The sequence below is a fragment of the Biomphalaria glabrata genome, chromosome 1 (genome assembly GCF_947242115.1).
Source record: "Biomphalaria glabrata chromosome 1, xgBioGlab47.1, whole genome shotgun sequence".
Classification (NCBI taxonomy): Eukaryota; Metazoa; Mollusca; class Gastropoda; family Planorbidae; genus Biomphalaria; species Biomphalaria glabrata.
The window spans coordinates 76144019-76159547 of NC_074711.1; the positions used below are offsets into that span (position 1 = coordinate 76144019).

Below are 15529 nucleotides of genomic sequence, written 5' to 3' on the forward strand. Positions count from 1 at the left end.
CATACAAGACGTCTTACGAGAATGTTCTCATCACGAGGCTCAAGATCATTGCAAACATACACACACACTCTACTGCCTGGAATGTCTCTATCTCACTGCCGCATTAAATGAACTTTATTTCACCTCTTTTTTTTTTTTTTTTTTTAGAAAGAATCGTGCGTGGTAGAAGACAGGACAGTAAAGCTCAGAGAATGTAGGAAATCGTTGGCTGAGGGAAGCTCCTGCCTAAACATTTTTTGGTCGGGGAGGAGGGGGGCTGTTGCTAGACAAAGTTTGAGCAACTTTGCTGTAAGATGTGACGGTGAGTCGATTCAATGTCTTTTGTTTTCACAACAGCACACAGAAATGAAGAAGCGGCAGTTTCGAAAATCGCCATGTCTACTAATGACATTGTTTTCCTCTCCAGTCCCACGCTACCACACGTACTTCATAGAAGGAAGGTCAAGTGATAAATCTAATCCAATAAAATGTGTAACACAAGTAACCTGACCCTTCTATCCTTTCCAAATGCATCAACCGTAAAAAGCCTAACAAAACAGTAAAATAAAAAAACCTTGAGATAGCCGAACCTATAAACCGCCCAGGGGAGAGTACTATTTAAAGTAATGGGCAAAGTTAACAAACAAAAAAAAAAGGTAAATGAATTAAAGGCATGTTTTAAATTTAACGAGTATTGATCAGCCAACCGTTTGTTCAATGTCGACCAAGTCAATATTTTAATTCAACCGAACAAAAAAAAAAAGCCTTAAAAAAAGGTGAAGGGTTTACGTTTGGCCATTTGTTTCAATCATTGTGTGTGTGTGTGTGTGTTGATGTATCTGCATGTAGACCTGACCAGTGACGTAGTCTACTTATCACTAGAGAGGAGATGTAGTGCTGACAATGGCTAAAGATCAATTCAGAGATTAATGTAATGAAACAATGATACAGTGCCTAGTACGTGTGTATCTGTCAAAAATGGAAGCTAGATTAAATAAACAGACAAGACAAAAAGATATATATATATATAGAGAGAGAGAGAGAGAATATATTTATATATAGAGAGAGAGACAGAGAGAGATTTCCTTTTCAACTGATCCAAAGAGATGACACCTAACCATGGCAGAGGACAAAGAAAGTGTTGTGACATCAAGGATTACATGTTATTTCACAGCCTGGTTCAGACTTAATGGACAACAAAATGAGGGAGCTAACCCAACGTTTCCTATTGACGTCAATGTGTGACTTATGTCCGAGACGGGGCTAATGGACAGAGGATTCCCATGCCCCCCTCTCTCCCAGTGTACTCACCCCCATGCTGCAGTGGTCCTATCACCTCTCAGCACGTCATAGTAGTAGAGGTCGTTCAGGAGCCGCCTGCTCTCCTTGTCTCCCTCTGTGGCCGAGGGGGCCCGGTGGAAGTATATGTAGCCCTGGGCCAGTTCGTCCGAGCCCTCGCCGGACAGGATGACAGTGGTGTCTGTCTTCTCCTTGATGTACTTGCTTAACAGAAACATGCCTGGAAAAGAAGTGGACACGGCCATGAGGTCAGTGCAGGCAACACTGTGACGTCATATCCTGAGCTATTTTTGTTTGAAAGGTCAAGACAATACCACGCGTTGTGACATCACTTTGTTTTATTTGAGATTCTCACATTGTAACACTTTTTTTTTTATACACGAGTGTGTTCTCTTTGTAAACTTAGTTTTATGCACTTCACTTCATTGAATAAAAAACAATAAATTTAGGGCAATCACAGAAGGAAGGTCATCATGAGGCATACGCATTTATTTGATTTACAGCAGGGGCGTCGTATCAGTTGTGGAAATAGCACCAAAAGAGGGAAGTGCATTGCTTATAGGAAAGAGGCAAAACGAGTTGATATATTAATAAACATTATGAAGATAACTTGGTGTCACTTTCAATGACGGACTACACGACAATACAAACAAGACAACGTGATGTATTCCTTGTAGTCCAGATCTAAAGCTTTTAAAGAAAGATAACGCAACAGTTACGTCATTTTTAAAGGAGATAATCTGAGCTGCGAGTTGGGTTTAAGAGAGAGCTGGAGGAATAGGGAAGAACCTTTGACCTCATAAGTGAGAGATTCCGGATTTTTCTTTTTATTTGGGGCGTGACACTGGTTTTTTTTTTTTTTTTTTTTTTTGCAGATTTATTATTAAAAAACAACAACAACAAAACAACAATACATAAAAAATAATACTGCATGTTGTATATATTTGTATACTTTCTTTATTTTATAGCTCGCATTGGTGTGTCTCTGACTTTAAGTAGTGCACGCGCAGACGATGTATAGAAAACCTAAACAGACACTCGGCGGACAACGGCTTTGTCTGTAGGTAGCAGCAGCTGAGTTCCGAAGTCGTGAAACACGTTAACTCATGTTTAATCTTCGAGATGGAAGACATAGCTATAATTATTACCAGTGACGTCCTCTAGACCAGTGGTTCTCAAAATGTGGTCAGCGGACACTCAGGGGTCCGTGAGACGATAATAGGGGGGTAGGAAGAAGATGAAAATTGATCATAAATAAAATAATTTCTTCGCTAAAAGCCAGTTTATCCTATCAGATGATTTGAATAACAATCGCCTTCACTGCTGCTTAATTATTTCATAAGTCTATTACGTACATATCTCTCTAACGACTTTAACCAAAGATTGGAAGACATTCTTCACTTGGATATTCCCGACTGGGTATTGATTCCCTTATGCGCGTAGACAAACACAGATCCCAATCACAAAAGAATCAATTCTGATAGAAGAGCAGCTGATTGAAATATATAAAAACGAAGCACTTAAAACCCATGTTTGAACCAGTAGACCACTACTTCTGGTTTCAAAAACAGATTCCAATGTTACATCCTGCAGTATGAGTCATTGGACAGATATTGTGGATTAATTTTGTGTGTCTTGTTATTTGGCACGACTTGGATACATTGCCGTCATGAGCCTCATCACAAATACAATAGAAAAAGAAGAAATTTATGCTCGAAGAGATTTGGAGTTGCTCTAGACCAAAATATTTAGCTAGTTATATAGGTCTGGGCGTAGCCCTGGAGCCAAGCGTTTTCCTGCATCGAAATCCGGGAAGCATTCTGTTGGAGTCCAAACCGCACTATGTCTTCTAGTAAGAAAGGGCTGGTTAGGGTTAGGGGTAGTCTTTCGGGAGAAATTCGACCGTTCTGACGTAACAATGACTCAAGAATCAATAGTAATAATCTTGTATTTACTTGATTCATACTCAAATAGAGTACCCCTTTCAGATCTAAAAGGTAGATGACGTAAAGGTCATCTGTTTCTGTGGCCCATGGTGGACGAGAGTGGCATGTGGCCAGCACAACGACCAACCGCCTTTACTTTTCTCCAACTAATGTCAGCTAATTATTAGAGCTGGAAGGACTCCCTAAAGATCACCAAATAAAAAAAAATCCGTCTCCACCAGGATTTGATCCCGTACCCCCGCGCCTCACATTTAAATTTTAGAAAAAAAAATTCTCGCCCAGTTGTCAACAGGTCGCGACTCCTTGGGTTTGGGGGGTGGGGGTCCATGTTTCAAGGCTTAAGAAACGCTGGTCTTCATCATACTAACAAACGTAGATATGAGTCTAAAGTAGCACATTAGTCTGTTACTCCAAACTTTGTCTAGACAAACTAGTTCCCTGTTCACGGCGATAACTATGTTTACTAATGACTAATAATGACCTGTTTCACAATAACGATAGTAATTAATCAATAACAACAACAAAAAATTAATGACGATTCATCACTTCATCAATGAATACAGTTTATTATGTGGCATCGCGTACTAGAATATCAGCGACCTCTTTTCACTGACGCTATAAAGTTGTTTATAATAATAATTTCAAATTGCGAAATAGTGAGAAACTGGAATAAAATGCATTTCACTATTCTCTAAAAGTTATATACCATGTACTGATCTTCTTCAACGGAATATCCGTCCACAAGACAAGATGTTATGGTAAACTGGGGAAACAAGTGGCTCAGCACTGAAGAAGTGTTGTTACATCACTAGCTCAATTGTAAAAGTAGAAAAGGACAATAAAGCGGGGTGTTGTACACAGGACTTTACAGGAATCTTGTCTAATTGTGCAATATATACATTACGTATGAATGAGGATTTCACAAAATATACGTACTGCTATTATCTATTTATTGAGTTTCTATAAAAGCTTTTTTACTGTGCCAGATATGCATTTTATGGGTCCTATAAAGTTGGGTGATGGCTGGCTGACTGGTCGGGTGGTATGCGCTTCAGACACAATAGTCATTCAAACCCTGCCCGATACATTTTTCGTCCTAACAAACAAACTGATGATCTAGTTTTGTATTTAAACAAAACAAAGAATTTACCATTCTAATTCCGTATACTCACTATAAAAACCAGCAAAATAAATAACACAACATTTTTTTTAAAAGCCTAAGGGAAAGAACTCCACATTTATAGACTGTAAGATTTACTTCCCTTTTTGATATAAAACATAATTAATTATTTACCACTATTTAATTAACTAATTGGTTATTTTTATTTTTTAAAATTGATTCGTGTTTTGTTAAGAAGAATGGGTACTTCGATCCGAGCATGGGAAGTGGGAGAAATAAAGAGCTCAAAAGTTGTACCAGACAGACAGAGTGAGCTGTTTAAGTCTTTGTAATTATCTAGATCTAATAGCCATGAAGACCTAGGCCAGTCTAATCATGGGAGATCATTTTGGTGTCAGTAATAAAAACACAGCAAGCTTTCAATGCACAAACAACTCAATTCATGTGAAAATAGATATCAACTAATAATGTTCTCGTCTGTATAAAACTGTCCAAAAATATGACAAAGTTATAAAACACACACGCACACAGTGAAACGGGAATAAAAGTTCATTGAGGTAAAGAAAATGTAAACACTTCCCAACACTGCACATAATTCTTTTTTTCTTTGTTATCTCTTTCCCAGATCTGGGCTCACAAGGGCGGCAGTAATTCAAAGACGAATTATGATCAGCTCTATTGCAGATAATTACTCAAGAGAGGATATCCGGCTATGTGTCATCAGCAATCAAAATATTATTACGAATGTATTTTCTTTAAACTTTTAACTAAAAGAAATTTTAACAAGAAAATAAAGGGAGTTTGTGCAGTACAAACTCGTGGGCGACACTGCGGGTCTTATACACTACTTTCCTCGAAAGCTCAGTCCTACATATAGTATGCAGTAACGTGTAATCGTTACAAAATTACACGGAGCTGCCGGATAAATCTTATCTGTACATACATTGTCCATTCCTAATTTGTAAAAAAAAAAAAAAAAAAAAAAAAAAAGCTCACACTTTTGGAAGAACATGATTAGCTTTCTCAACTAAGAACACATACTTAGAATTTTGTTATTGCTTACATTTGACACTAATATATTTTTTAAATTAAACATTTTCATACTTTTAATAGTGCTTTTAAGTTAACAGATTTAAACTTGACAGAAAGACAAACAGTAACATCTTGTATGTATGTCACTCTGTTGTCTTCTTTTATTATCTCATCTTATTAATTACAGACGTTCCTTTCAAACACCAGATACGCGTATCCATGTGTTAATCTAGTCAAACAATAACTCTTTAGCACCGATTGTTTCTACTATTGATGGTCTGCAAATGAATGAGATTATAAGGACAAAACCACCAACAATCATATAGGCCTGTCACGTAACACAAAACAGCTGTTGCATTAAGTTTTTAATTAGATTGTATTTCTGCAGAGCAAGGTCATGGTTATATGTTGTTGACGGATTTCACGGTATGGTAGCCTCCAAGTTTTGTATACAAAATTATCACATCAGAAACGCATTGTCTGATCAACACAATCTCATCGTAACATCAAGACGTCATTGACGTCTGACATTCTAAATATATCATCACATAGAGCCTCAAACAGATATTGTCTCAAGGCCTAATGCTAACACACATGTCAAATTCGTTACGTTTATTTTGAAGTTCTATCTTGGTCAAACTGGTAGAAACTGGTGCCAAGTCCTACATTGAGCTCAGACACGGCGTCTATGCGGTATTTGCATTGTAATGAAATGCCCAAATGACAAATGTAGCTTGTTTCAAGAAAAAAAAAAGGTATTAACTTGTTTAACGAGTTTGGCAGTTTAGTTTTGAGATTACGGCCTTGTCTAGGCTACGGTCTAATATGCCAACATTAACTCAAACCTATTAGAGTGAACACTGAAAGCTTGAATGGACTCTATCGATTGTCTTGGCAAGTGAAGAAAAACGACCATTTCGTCCTGAGAGTTGGATTCCAAGATGGGGGCGGGTGTACCATCTTGGATAGTGGTCACGTGAGCTACAACCATAAAGGCGTGGGCGGCACTAAATTTGGTGAGGACACGCAGAACGTGATAGTCCTAAAATGTCATGAACCTTGTTGAAACTTTGATCACATCAATCTTATTTTGAGTTGCATTCTGCGTTTTCTAACTATTTTTAGCCAGTATCCCTTGAGTCATTCATTTCGTACTTTCCGTTGAAGAAAAAAAAAACACGCCATTACATACACCATGACACGCTAGTCACGTGAACAGGGCACGGCAGACATTTTGTAGGTACACAGTAGCTATCCAGTTCTTGGTGCATCCCCTGATTCTATTGTAAAATGTACTTGTGGGAAAAGTTGCGTTGAAATAAAGATTTCTATCTTGGATTACTTAGTTTATTGAACTGAGTTTGAAAGAAAATTATTCAGCGCTGAATTGTTTCATTGTGTCCTAGAAGTGTGTTGAATACATTTGTAGGTACCTGGCAGGTTTCATTGTGTCCTAGTAGTTTGTTGAATACATTTGTAGGCACCTGGCAGGTTTCATTGTGTCCTAGTAGTGTGTTGAATACATTTGTAGGCACCTGGCAGGTTTCATTGTGTCCTAGTAGTGTGTTGAATACATTTGTAGGCACCTGGCAGGTTTCATTGTGTCCTAGTAGTGTGTTGAATACATTTGTAGGCACCTGGCAGGTTTCATTGTGTCCTAGTAGTGTGTTGAATACATTTGTAGGCACCTGGCAGGTTTCATTGTGTCCTAGTAGTGTGTTGAATACATTTGTAGGCACCTGGCAGGTTTCATTGTGTCCTAGAAGTGTGCTGATAAAACAACGAAAAAAACTGTCACGTGACAACCATCATGAATTAAACATGAGATCGTAAATTATATAGAGGAGATAGAGCACCACGTGGCTAAATGTTGTTTACGATTGGTGAATGAGGTCCATTTCTCACTGGACGAGTGTTTCGAAAAAAGGTTCCTAACGATTTTCCTAGAATTTTGAAAGCTAATGTATAAATTTGGGGAAAAAAACCTACCTAATTGACCACAAGAGAAAACTCTGGTTTGACCGTTACTTTTCAAATTACAATCACTCTTAAAATTAAATTTGGCTTAGCCTACGTCATTTTATTTTGAACTCGGCTGCAGCGAGAACTTCCGCAATCAACGCAAATGTTTCTTTGTATTCAGGAAAGAGTTACATGAAAAAAAAAAAAAAAAGACGCGCATACACATTTTGTGCAGTCTTTTTGCAGAAATAATTAGATGGACTGTTAGTAGAAGAACTTGATTGTGCAAAGCTGACTGGAAAAACTCCTTGGAGTACTGAAGTATAACAAGAAATAAATAGAATGAGAAATAATAGACCACGTTAGATTATAGGAAGAATTGTTTTATTTTATGGGTTTAGGTTTTGGGTTTTTGGCACATCTGCACAATTTAGGCCATGTTGTGCCCATTTTATTTTATGTGACATGTTTTTGTTGTACAATTTCGGAATCGGGCGTTCCTTCAGAAAAGAAGATTTTGAAGTCCAAGCCCAGACTTCTAGCAGGATGGTATCGAGAAACCCTTTAGTGTTCCGCGAGACCTGAATGGGGGATTCACGAACAACTGGAGTCATTAGATAATACGCCATCACATGTATTAATCTCTCGATAAAAAAGAGGCAAAGTGTTCCGCTCAATACTCAGACTGTGCGAAGTGTTCCGTCATGAAAAAAGTTTGGGGAACACTGCAATACAACAAAGGAAGCCATCTAGGGTAATGATAGAAACAAGTCAGCCATAGGTAGTAACGTAATGATAGTCCAATGATAGAGAATAAGGTGAACTCTTCAGTTGTGAGGTTTACTTATTCAAATTTAAAACAAAACTTGTACACCGGAAACGTCTGAGGGGAGACTACAAATATTTCAAAAGTCACGGACCTACATTTCTTATCAAGTTCAGTCAAAATGAAAGCTTTTTTCGACAAGACATGAATCAATTATCTATTTTTCCAAGCAAAGTTAGAATAGAATAACTATTGTTTCATAGTGTTTCAAATGTAGGTCTTCAAGCCAGAAACAGGTAGAAATGTCATACTAATCGGACATCAGTTCAATAAAAGTTACCCAATAATTAATGACTACTTAATAAAGCTTTGTTTTCCATACATTTCAAGCGGTATAAATTATCTTTTAGATGGCAAAATCAACAACTTGTAAAATTAGCAGCGACAAGACATTTACATAAATGCAAATACATACAACCTAAATACTGTTTTAAATTGACAAACTTAAAAAAATCCACACTTAAAACTAGTCGTCCACCTACCATGTTCAATTTTCTTTCTCTATCCCTCTATTTATAGCAATGTTTAAAAAAAAAGGTATTGGGTGGGAGCCATGGCCATGAGACGTCGATTGCGTCAACTTTGCTTTTCTAATTACCCCTCTAGTTAGCTCATGAGACTACGCCTGGTTCCATTGTTTGCGCGTCTCGCGCGGTAGCCGCAAGAACAAATATAACACATAACGATCTCGCCATTAGAACCGACGTACCCACGATGAGCCGGTCCTTTTACCGCTTGCTATGTATGAGGCTCGAGGACACAGGGATATAATAAACCAAGCAGAGAAGAAAAAAAAAACTCAAACTTTTTCTTGCATTCTGAGCAATCCAGAAGTAAGCCAGACCAGCTGAAGATTCCAATTAGTTGTCAAGGGTTAATAAGATGCATGTAATTGGATTGGACGCTGCAACACATTATAAGTGAGACAGGTAATGATACAAAAAGAAAAGGGCCGCCGCTGCATCGTGGCTGACCTTATAGATCTATTACACGAAGAAAAGATTTGGACAAGATATGTGCAGAGTTTGGCTTCTAACCTTATTGTGTTTGGGGGGAGAGTTAAGATACCTTGTACAGTTAATGTTTTTTAGCGGCCCCCGTAAGGGGAAAAAGCCGCTATTAGGTTTGTGCAAAATGTCCGTCTGTCCGTCTGTCCGTCTGTCACACTCAGATCTCGAAAACTAGAAGAGATATGAAAAATATTATTTCATCATTAAATCCGGCTTGAAAAGTTTAGGTGCAACGGCTACTTTTGGTTTTCTAAAAGCAAACCGTTTAATTTATAAAATTAATTATGCAAGCGATTTTTTCATAAAAATACACCAATTCTAAAACAATTACGTAAATGTAAGGGAGGCAATGTTACAATATGCTAACAAAGATAGACAATTTTTGTGTATTTTCAGTATCACTAAGTCAAATATATTTTTAAAATGTACAGGAAATGTTTACAACAAATACAAATAATAGTTAAAGACGTTTTTTCTGGTCAACTAGCTGCTAAAATTAAAAGAAAACATTTCTGTTTGTTTATAAAGGCTAATAATGCACTTTGTATGTAAATATCACGCACATTTTTTTAAATGGACTTTTTATGCAGCGATTTTCGTGCAGTAGCGTAACGTCGCAACATGATCAGGTGCTAAACCAATTCCTTAAACTTTTTTTAAAAATCAGATTTTATTTATTTTTTGTTTAGTGCCCCCATCCGAATAAAAGAAGCTTATTTTTGTGCGTTTTGTCTGTTGGTCGGTCTGTCCGTCACGATTAGATTTAAAAAACTAGAACTCTAAAAGCTATTGAAAATCTGATTTACCCTTTAATGTTCCTCCCATAACATCTCAATAGTTTTAAGTATCTAAAATTGATTGTTCCGGATTTTTGTGTGCAAAACTAATCAACGCCAACAAATGTTTGTTTGCTCTTCTAACTTATATTACATTCAATTTCCATGCTTAAACGTTGCAAAAACACATTATCAATAATATGTTGTTCCGTTTTTTATGTAAATAGCATATTAATGCTAAATCATAATCTCTATACTGACTTATATTTCATTAAGTGTAAAAATGTTCCGGATATTGTTTTATAAAACATGAATTATGCCTAATGATTGTTTGAAATCGCATAAGGCTTTTAAAAAAAGTAATTTACTAGAATTGATTACTGAAAATTACTTTTTAGACATTTAATTTTCTTGTAAAACATAACATAGAATTTTTGTAATCGATAAAGAAAGTTCCGGATTTTGTTTCTTACAAATCGTCGTCAGAAATTTCCGAATTTATTTAAAAATCTACTAACGCGAAATAATTGTTTGAACTCCCTCTTCTAATTAATAAACAAATAATCTTCTCATTTACGAAATAATGTTTTTACGGATTTTTATGAAAAATATTTTAACTCACTACTCTCTTACAGTACATTTAACTTTCTACCTAAAACATTAAAAAATCTAATTATCGTTAATATTATGTTCCGATTTTTAAGGAAAACAGAATCCAAACACCAAAGTAAGGTATGAAAATCTCTCCACGTGGCTGTAGTACATCTAATTTTTATACGAGACCATCCAAAAAATTTAATTAACGGTATTACATTTATCTGAAATTCTCTTTTTCTTTTACTATTTATACAAACATCCGGAACAATCTATTATATAAACTTTTCAATTGTGTTCATACCTAAAAATTATTGCGATGTTTTGAAACGTAAAATAAAGGTTAATCAATTTTTAATAACTTTTAGTTGTTTTTTTTTATATCAAGATAACGGACAGACCGACTGACAGACAAATCGCAAAAACAATGTGGCTTTGATCCTTTTTAAATAATATCTATTAGAACTCAGTGCACCAATGTCTATGAACCCTCGTTAAATATCTCGTGTAAATAAAGACATTTTTTTTTATGGTACCGGTACTAGCCTATTGTGAGGAAATGGAATTTTTTTTCTTTGACGTCATATGAATGGACTCTTTAAATGTAATGTTAAAAGAACGCACTCGGTGCACCAATGTCTATTAACCCTCGAAAAAATTGCTTGTATTAATGAAAACATATTTTAGTCTAACTAAGCCGTGTGACGTAGTGTTTTTTTTTTCCTTTGACGTCACATGGAATGAATTCTTTAAATGAAATGCTAAAAGAACGCATTCGGTGCACCAATGTTTATGAACACTCGAGAAATGGCTCGTGTTGATAAAGGTGATTTTTAGTCTAGCTAGGCCTTGTGACGTAGTGTTTTTTTTTTCCTTTGACGTCATATGGAATGAATTCTTTAAATGAAATGCTAAAAGAACGCACTCGGTGCACCAATGTCTATGAACACTCGATAAAAGGCTCTTATAGATGAAGGCGATTTTTATTCTAGCTAGGCCGTGTGACGTAGTGTTTTTTTTCCTTTGACGTCATATGGAATGAATTCTTTAAATGAAATGCTTAAAGAACGCACTCGGTGCACCAAAGTCTATGAACACTCGATAAAAGGCTCTTATAGATGAAGGCGATTTTTATTCTAGCTAGGCCGTGTGACGTAGTGTTTTTTTTCCTTTGACGTCATATGGAATGAATTCTTTAAATGAAATGCTTAAAGAACGCACTCGGTGCACCAAAGTCTATGAACACTCGATAAAAGGCTCTTATAGATGAAGGCGATTTTTAGTCTAGCTAGGCCGTGTGACGTAGTGTTTTTTTTTCCCTCTGACGTTATATGGAATTAATTCTTCAAATGAAAAAAGAACTCGGTATAGTAATGTTTATTAAGCCTCGTTATGTGACTCGAGTTTAAAAAAGGAATGATATCTTGATTTAGATCTAATCTAGATTTTTTTAAAACTAGATCTAGATTTTTATTACAGTATATCTAGATCTGGATTTATATTCTAATTAAAATTATTTTGGAGTTTAGATCTAGAATTTCTAGATCTAGTTTAGACTAAAATAGACTAGATTAAGATGTAGAATTTCAATTTCTAAACTTAAAGTGTAAAAAAAAAGTGTAGATTTTCATTTCCAAACGTTTTGATCAATATTGTAATGTTTTAATATACTAAAACTAATCTACTATTTTTTTTATTAAATTTAAATTTAAATTTACGGCAAATGAATCTTTGAAACATTATTACTTTTGACCATCTGATGGCTGCCTGGTCGTGCCGTTTGCGCGCTGGACTGTCGTTCAGATTTATGGACGGCCCAGGGTTCAAACCCTGCCCGCTCCCATCCCCCGTCGTCCTGCGGGAGGTTTGGACTAGGAAGTAATTATCTTCAACTCTGAAGGAACATCCGAAACGTGTAAAACATTTTACATCAAAATTAAATCACCTCTTGAATATTATTTGCGAATATGCAGATCCGACAGGGATCCGACTTCGACGGGGGCCGCCTCTGAGTTTGTGTAACACAAACTCTCTTTGTAATCTTGTTATTTATATTTCTCGTTTCCTACTAATTGTTCAAACCCTCTTATACAAATGTTTAGAAGGTACCTAAATTGTTAAACAGGCAGCTTTAAAATCTTTTTTTTTATGATACTGATGGCTGTCTCTAATTTCTCAGGCTTTCATTGTTGCAAGACGTTTTTCTAATGATTTCTAAATATGAACGTGCGATAAATGTTCATGTACGTCTATTTATTTCTTCAACGTTTTAGTGAGTAAGAAACATTGGAGGCGAGTGCGGGAATTCCCGCTGGAGAGATGTTACAAACAAAAAACAAAAAAACGTAGTCGATATTTTGAAAAAAAATTATAACGATCAAACCAGAGTGGTCACTGTGTAGCCTATTAGCTAGTTTTGCTTTTTTTTGTTGTTGTTTTTTTCCAGAGATTTCGAAACTTAAAACTTCTAGGAAAAGCATTAGAGCCCATCTTCAAATACCGGTTCAGCCAACCACCCATAAAGAGTGCTAATACTTGTTATATTTGGGTTAACGGTAGGAATGGTAAAAATGGTTTGTGTATCTAGAACTAGCAACATTTTACTGGAATGATGTTTGGGATTTAGTTCGAAGTTTTCATTGATTTCCACCTAATTCTTCTTCCGACAACACGAGGTGTAGCTCGACACAGTAATGTGTACGAATAAATATGTTGGGAACAAAATATAAATTAAAAAAAAAATGGAGGGGGGATGGATGGTATATAAAAAAAAATGGGGGAGGGGGATGATCTATAGAATTGTGCTTTTTTTAGGTTGGTGTAAAAGTAGAGGCTCCTCTATTGAGGAGAAACTATAAATAGCTAGCTTGTTGGTAGATTACGTGAACAGAGGGCTGAGAAGTAAAACCTATGGACAGAATATGGGAGATGTTGATAAGCTGTTTTGGTTTTTTTTAGTTCTATGTCTATGATCATTTGTGTCCTTATAAGCCTTGCAGAATCAAATTCTCTCAGCTCTTTTGTTTGTAGCTCATTGTTTTAGTTGGCAACATTGAAGTTCAATTGAGCGTCCTTGACATTGTTTAGTTGATCGTGAACTTCTTCAGTTTAGAAAACAGTAAACATGAACATTTCATTGTATATTGCAGCTAAAGAAATAAATAACAAAAATAAGTTGCGTTTGCAAAGGTGGCGCTTTTCTGCATACGATAAGTTACGATAAGTATATATCTAATAAGATACAGCGATTTCGGAGGTGGGGCAGTCAAAAATCATAGTCAGGATGACCGGGAATTCTCTTTAAACAACAGTCAAATTTCGATCGAAAACTTATCGAGTGCTATTCACTTCCGCTCCGGCTTGGAAAGGAAGCTGGGATCGAGAGATTGCCAGCGGCCATGTTGTAATCATCCGCACTGGTCTTGAATTTTTTTCTTTTTCTTTAAAGAAGCTGAAGGTCGACGAGAGAGGTGGTCAATAAAAGGGATGGGCTGAAGAAAGATGGAAATGATTTTTTTTTCACGTCATTTCCAAACATATTCTCACTCGCCAGATTCAGCGAGGCAGACGATATTGTCCACGTGACAGGCATTTCTTCCAAAAACAGGTTTTCACTGCGTAGGCGAATTAGTCTAATCTGATAAAATAATCACTGAGGCGGAACAATTTTCTCTGATATAAAATCTAATTGCGATTTGTAAATAAATCATAATTACTGCTATTGGCCTTGAATTAAGACGATGCGTTTGTTCAATGCATTGTCAACGATCAATGCACTTGCTCTGGTCAAATATGATACGATATTCTTGTTTTCAAAATTGGAGAAATAATTTGTGAGTCAACAATTTGAAAAAAGAAAGTGCTTACTATCAAATTTGAAATCTATGGGAAAGGAGAAAAAACAAGTTTGGCAAATTACGAGAAATTACGATGAGCTTTCATTGATTCTGGGTATATTTTTACATTGAACATGGGTTTTTATACGAAACTCTCTATAAAAGATAAGTCCTCCAAGAATTGGTAGGATAGATAAACACTCCCCAATGTCTTACAAGAAGTGGGGAATTGAATACTATGCATTTGTTGTGCCCAATTTTTTTTAGGGACAATACACGTCACAGGCCGAAAACTCGTATAACCAAATAATCCAGCCAAGTAGACCTGAGCCTTTGAGGCTCTATAGACTAAGGACATATGTTTGAACAGACCGGATAGCGCCTATTTGTCAGGACATGACACCGGGGGGGAGGGGGCTGTAGGTTGGGCTACATTGGTTTCTGGTTATGATAAATAAAATATTAAAGAACTGACCCATTTCATAATGGACAACACATTTAACAGAAACAGTGGCGCCTCGAGAGAGAAAGTTGAAAGAAAAAAAAAAAGGAATACTATTATATGGCCTACACTTTGTCTCTAAATATTTCTTGCATTTTGAGCTACTTTTAAATAGCATATGTTTGTTCCTTTGTCATTAAAACCTCTTATTCAAAAGTCAAAAATTGGCGCTATATTAATGGAAAATCTATTAGGCTACAAATGTAATTTTAAAACTAAAATTGAGAAGTATTTCCCCTCTTTAAAGGCTTCTCCTTTTCTTTTTACGACGCCTATGTGTTTCGTTGGTTACAAATATAAATTCAGAATGTTCTTTGAATTTCCAAACGGTTCAAAATGTGATGACATTAAACAATTTGTCAAACTAAAAACACAGCTTCCGCTAGCTGACAAACGAAATAAATAAAAGAATAAACTAGTAGCAGAGCATCATTCTCATTTGAAATGAAATTGTGACTTGAGCTGAAGACAGAAGAGAGCAATGACTGGCGTGCTATTCAAAGACCTGATTCGAGTTTTATGAGGTTGACAAATTGGGTAGAGAACACGACCTGCAGAGAAATGGTGTTCTAAGTTGAAAGCGTACTGAAACTAGCAAAATATTAAGGTTTTACCCACAGTGACCCACATGCTACAGACTGTTCTTC

The 15529-nt window shown here is 36.1% G+C and overlaps 1 protein-coding gene across 2 annotated transcripts in view; it reads right to left on the reverse strand.

The window, feature by feature from the left end:
- LOC106069428 (asparagine synthetase [glutamine-hydrolyzing]-like) overlaps positions 1-15529 on the reverse strand; it is a 43746-nt gene that overhangs the window by 14166 nt on the left and 14051 nt on the right. For both annotated transcript variants that reach the window (XM_056015104.1, XM_056015108.1), the window contains exon 9: positions 1291-1498. In XM_056015104.1, coding sequence (XP_055871079.1) covers positions 1291-1498 — 208 coding nt within the window. The remainder of the gene's footprint in view (positions 1-1290; positions 1499-15529) is intronic.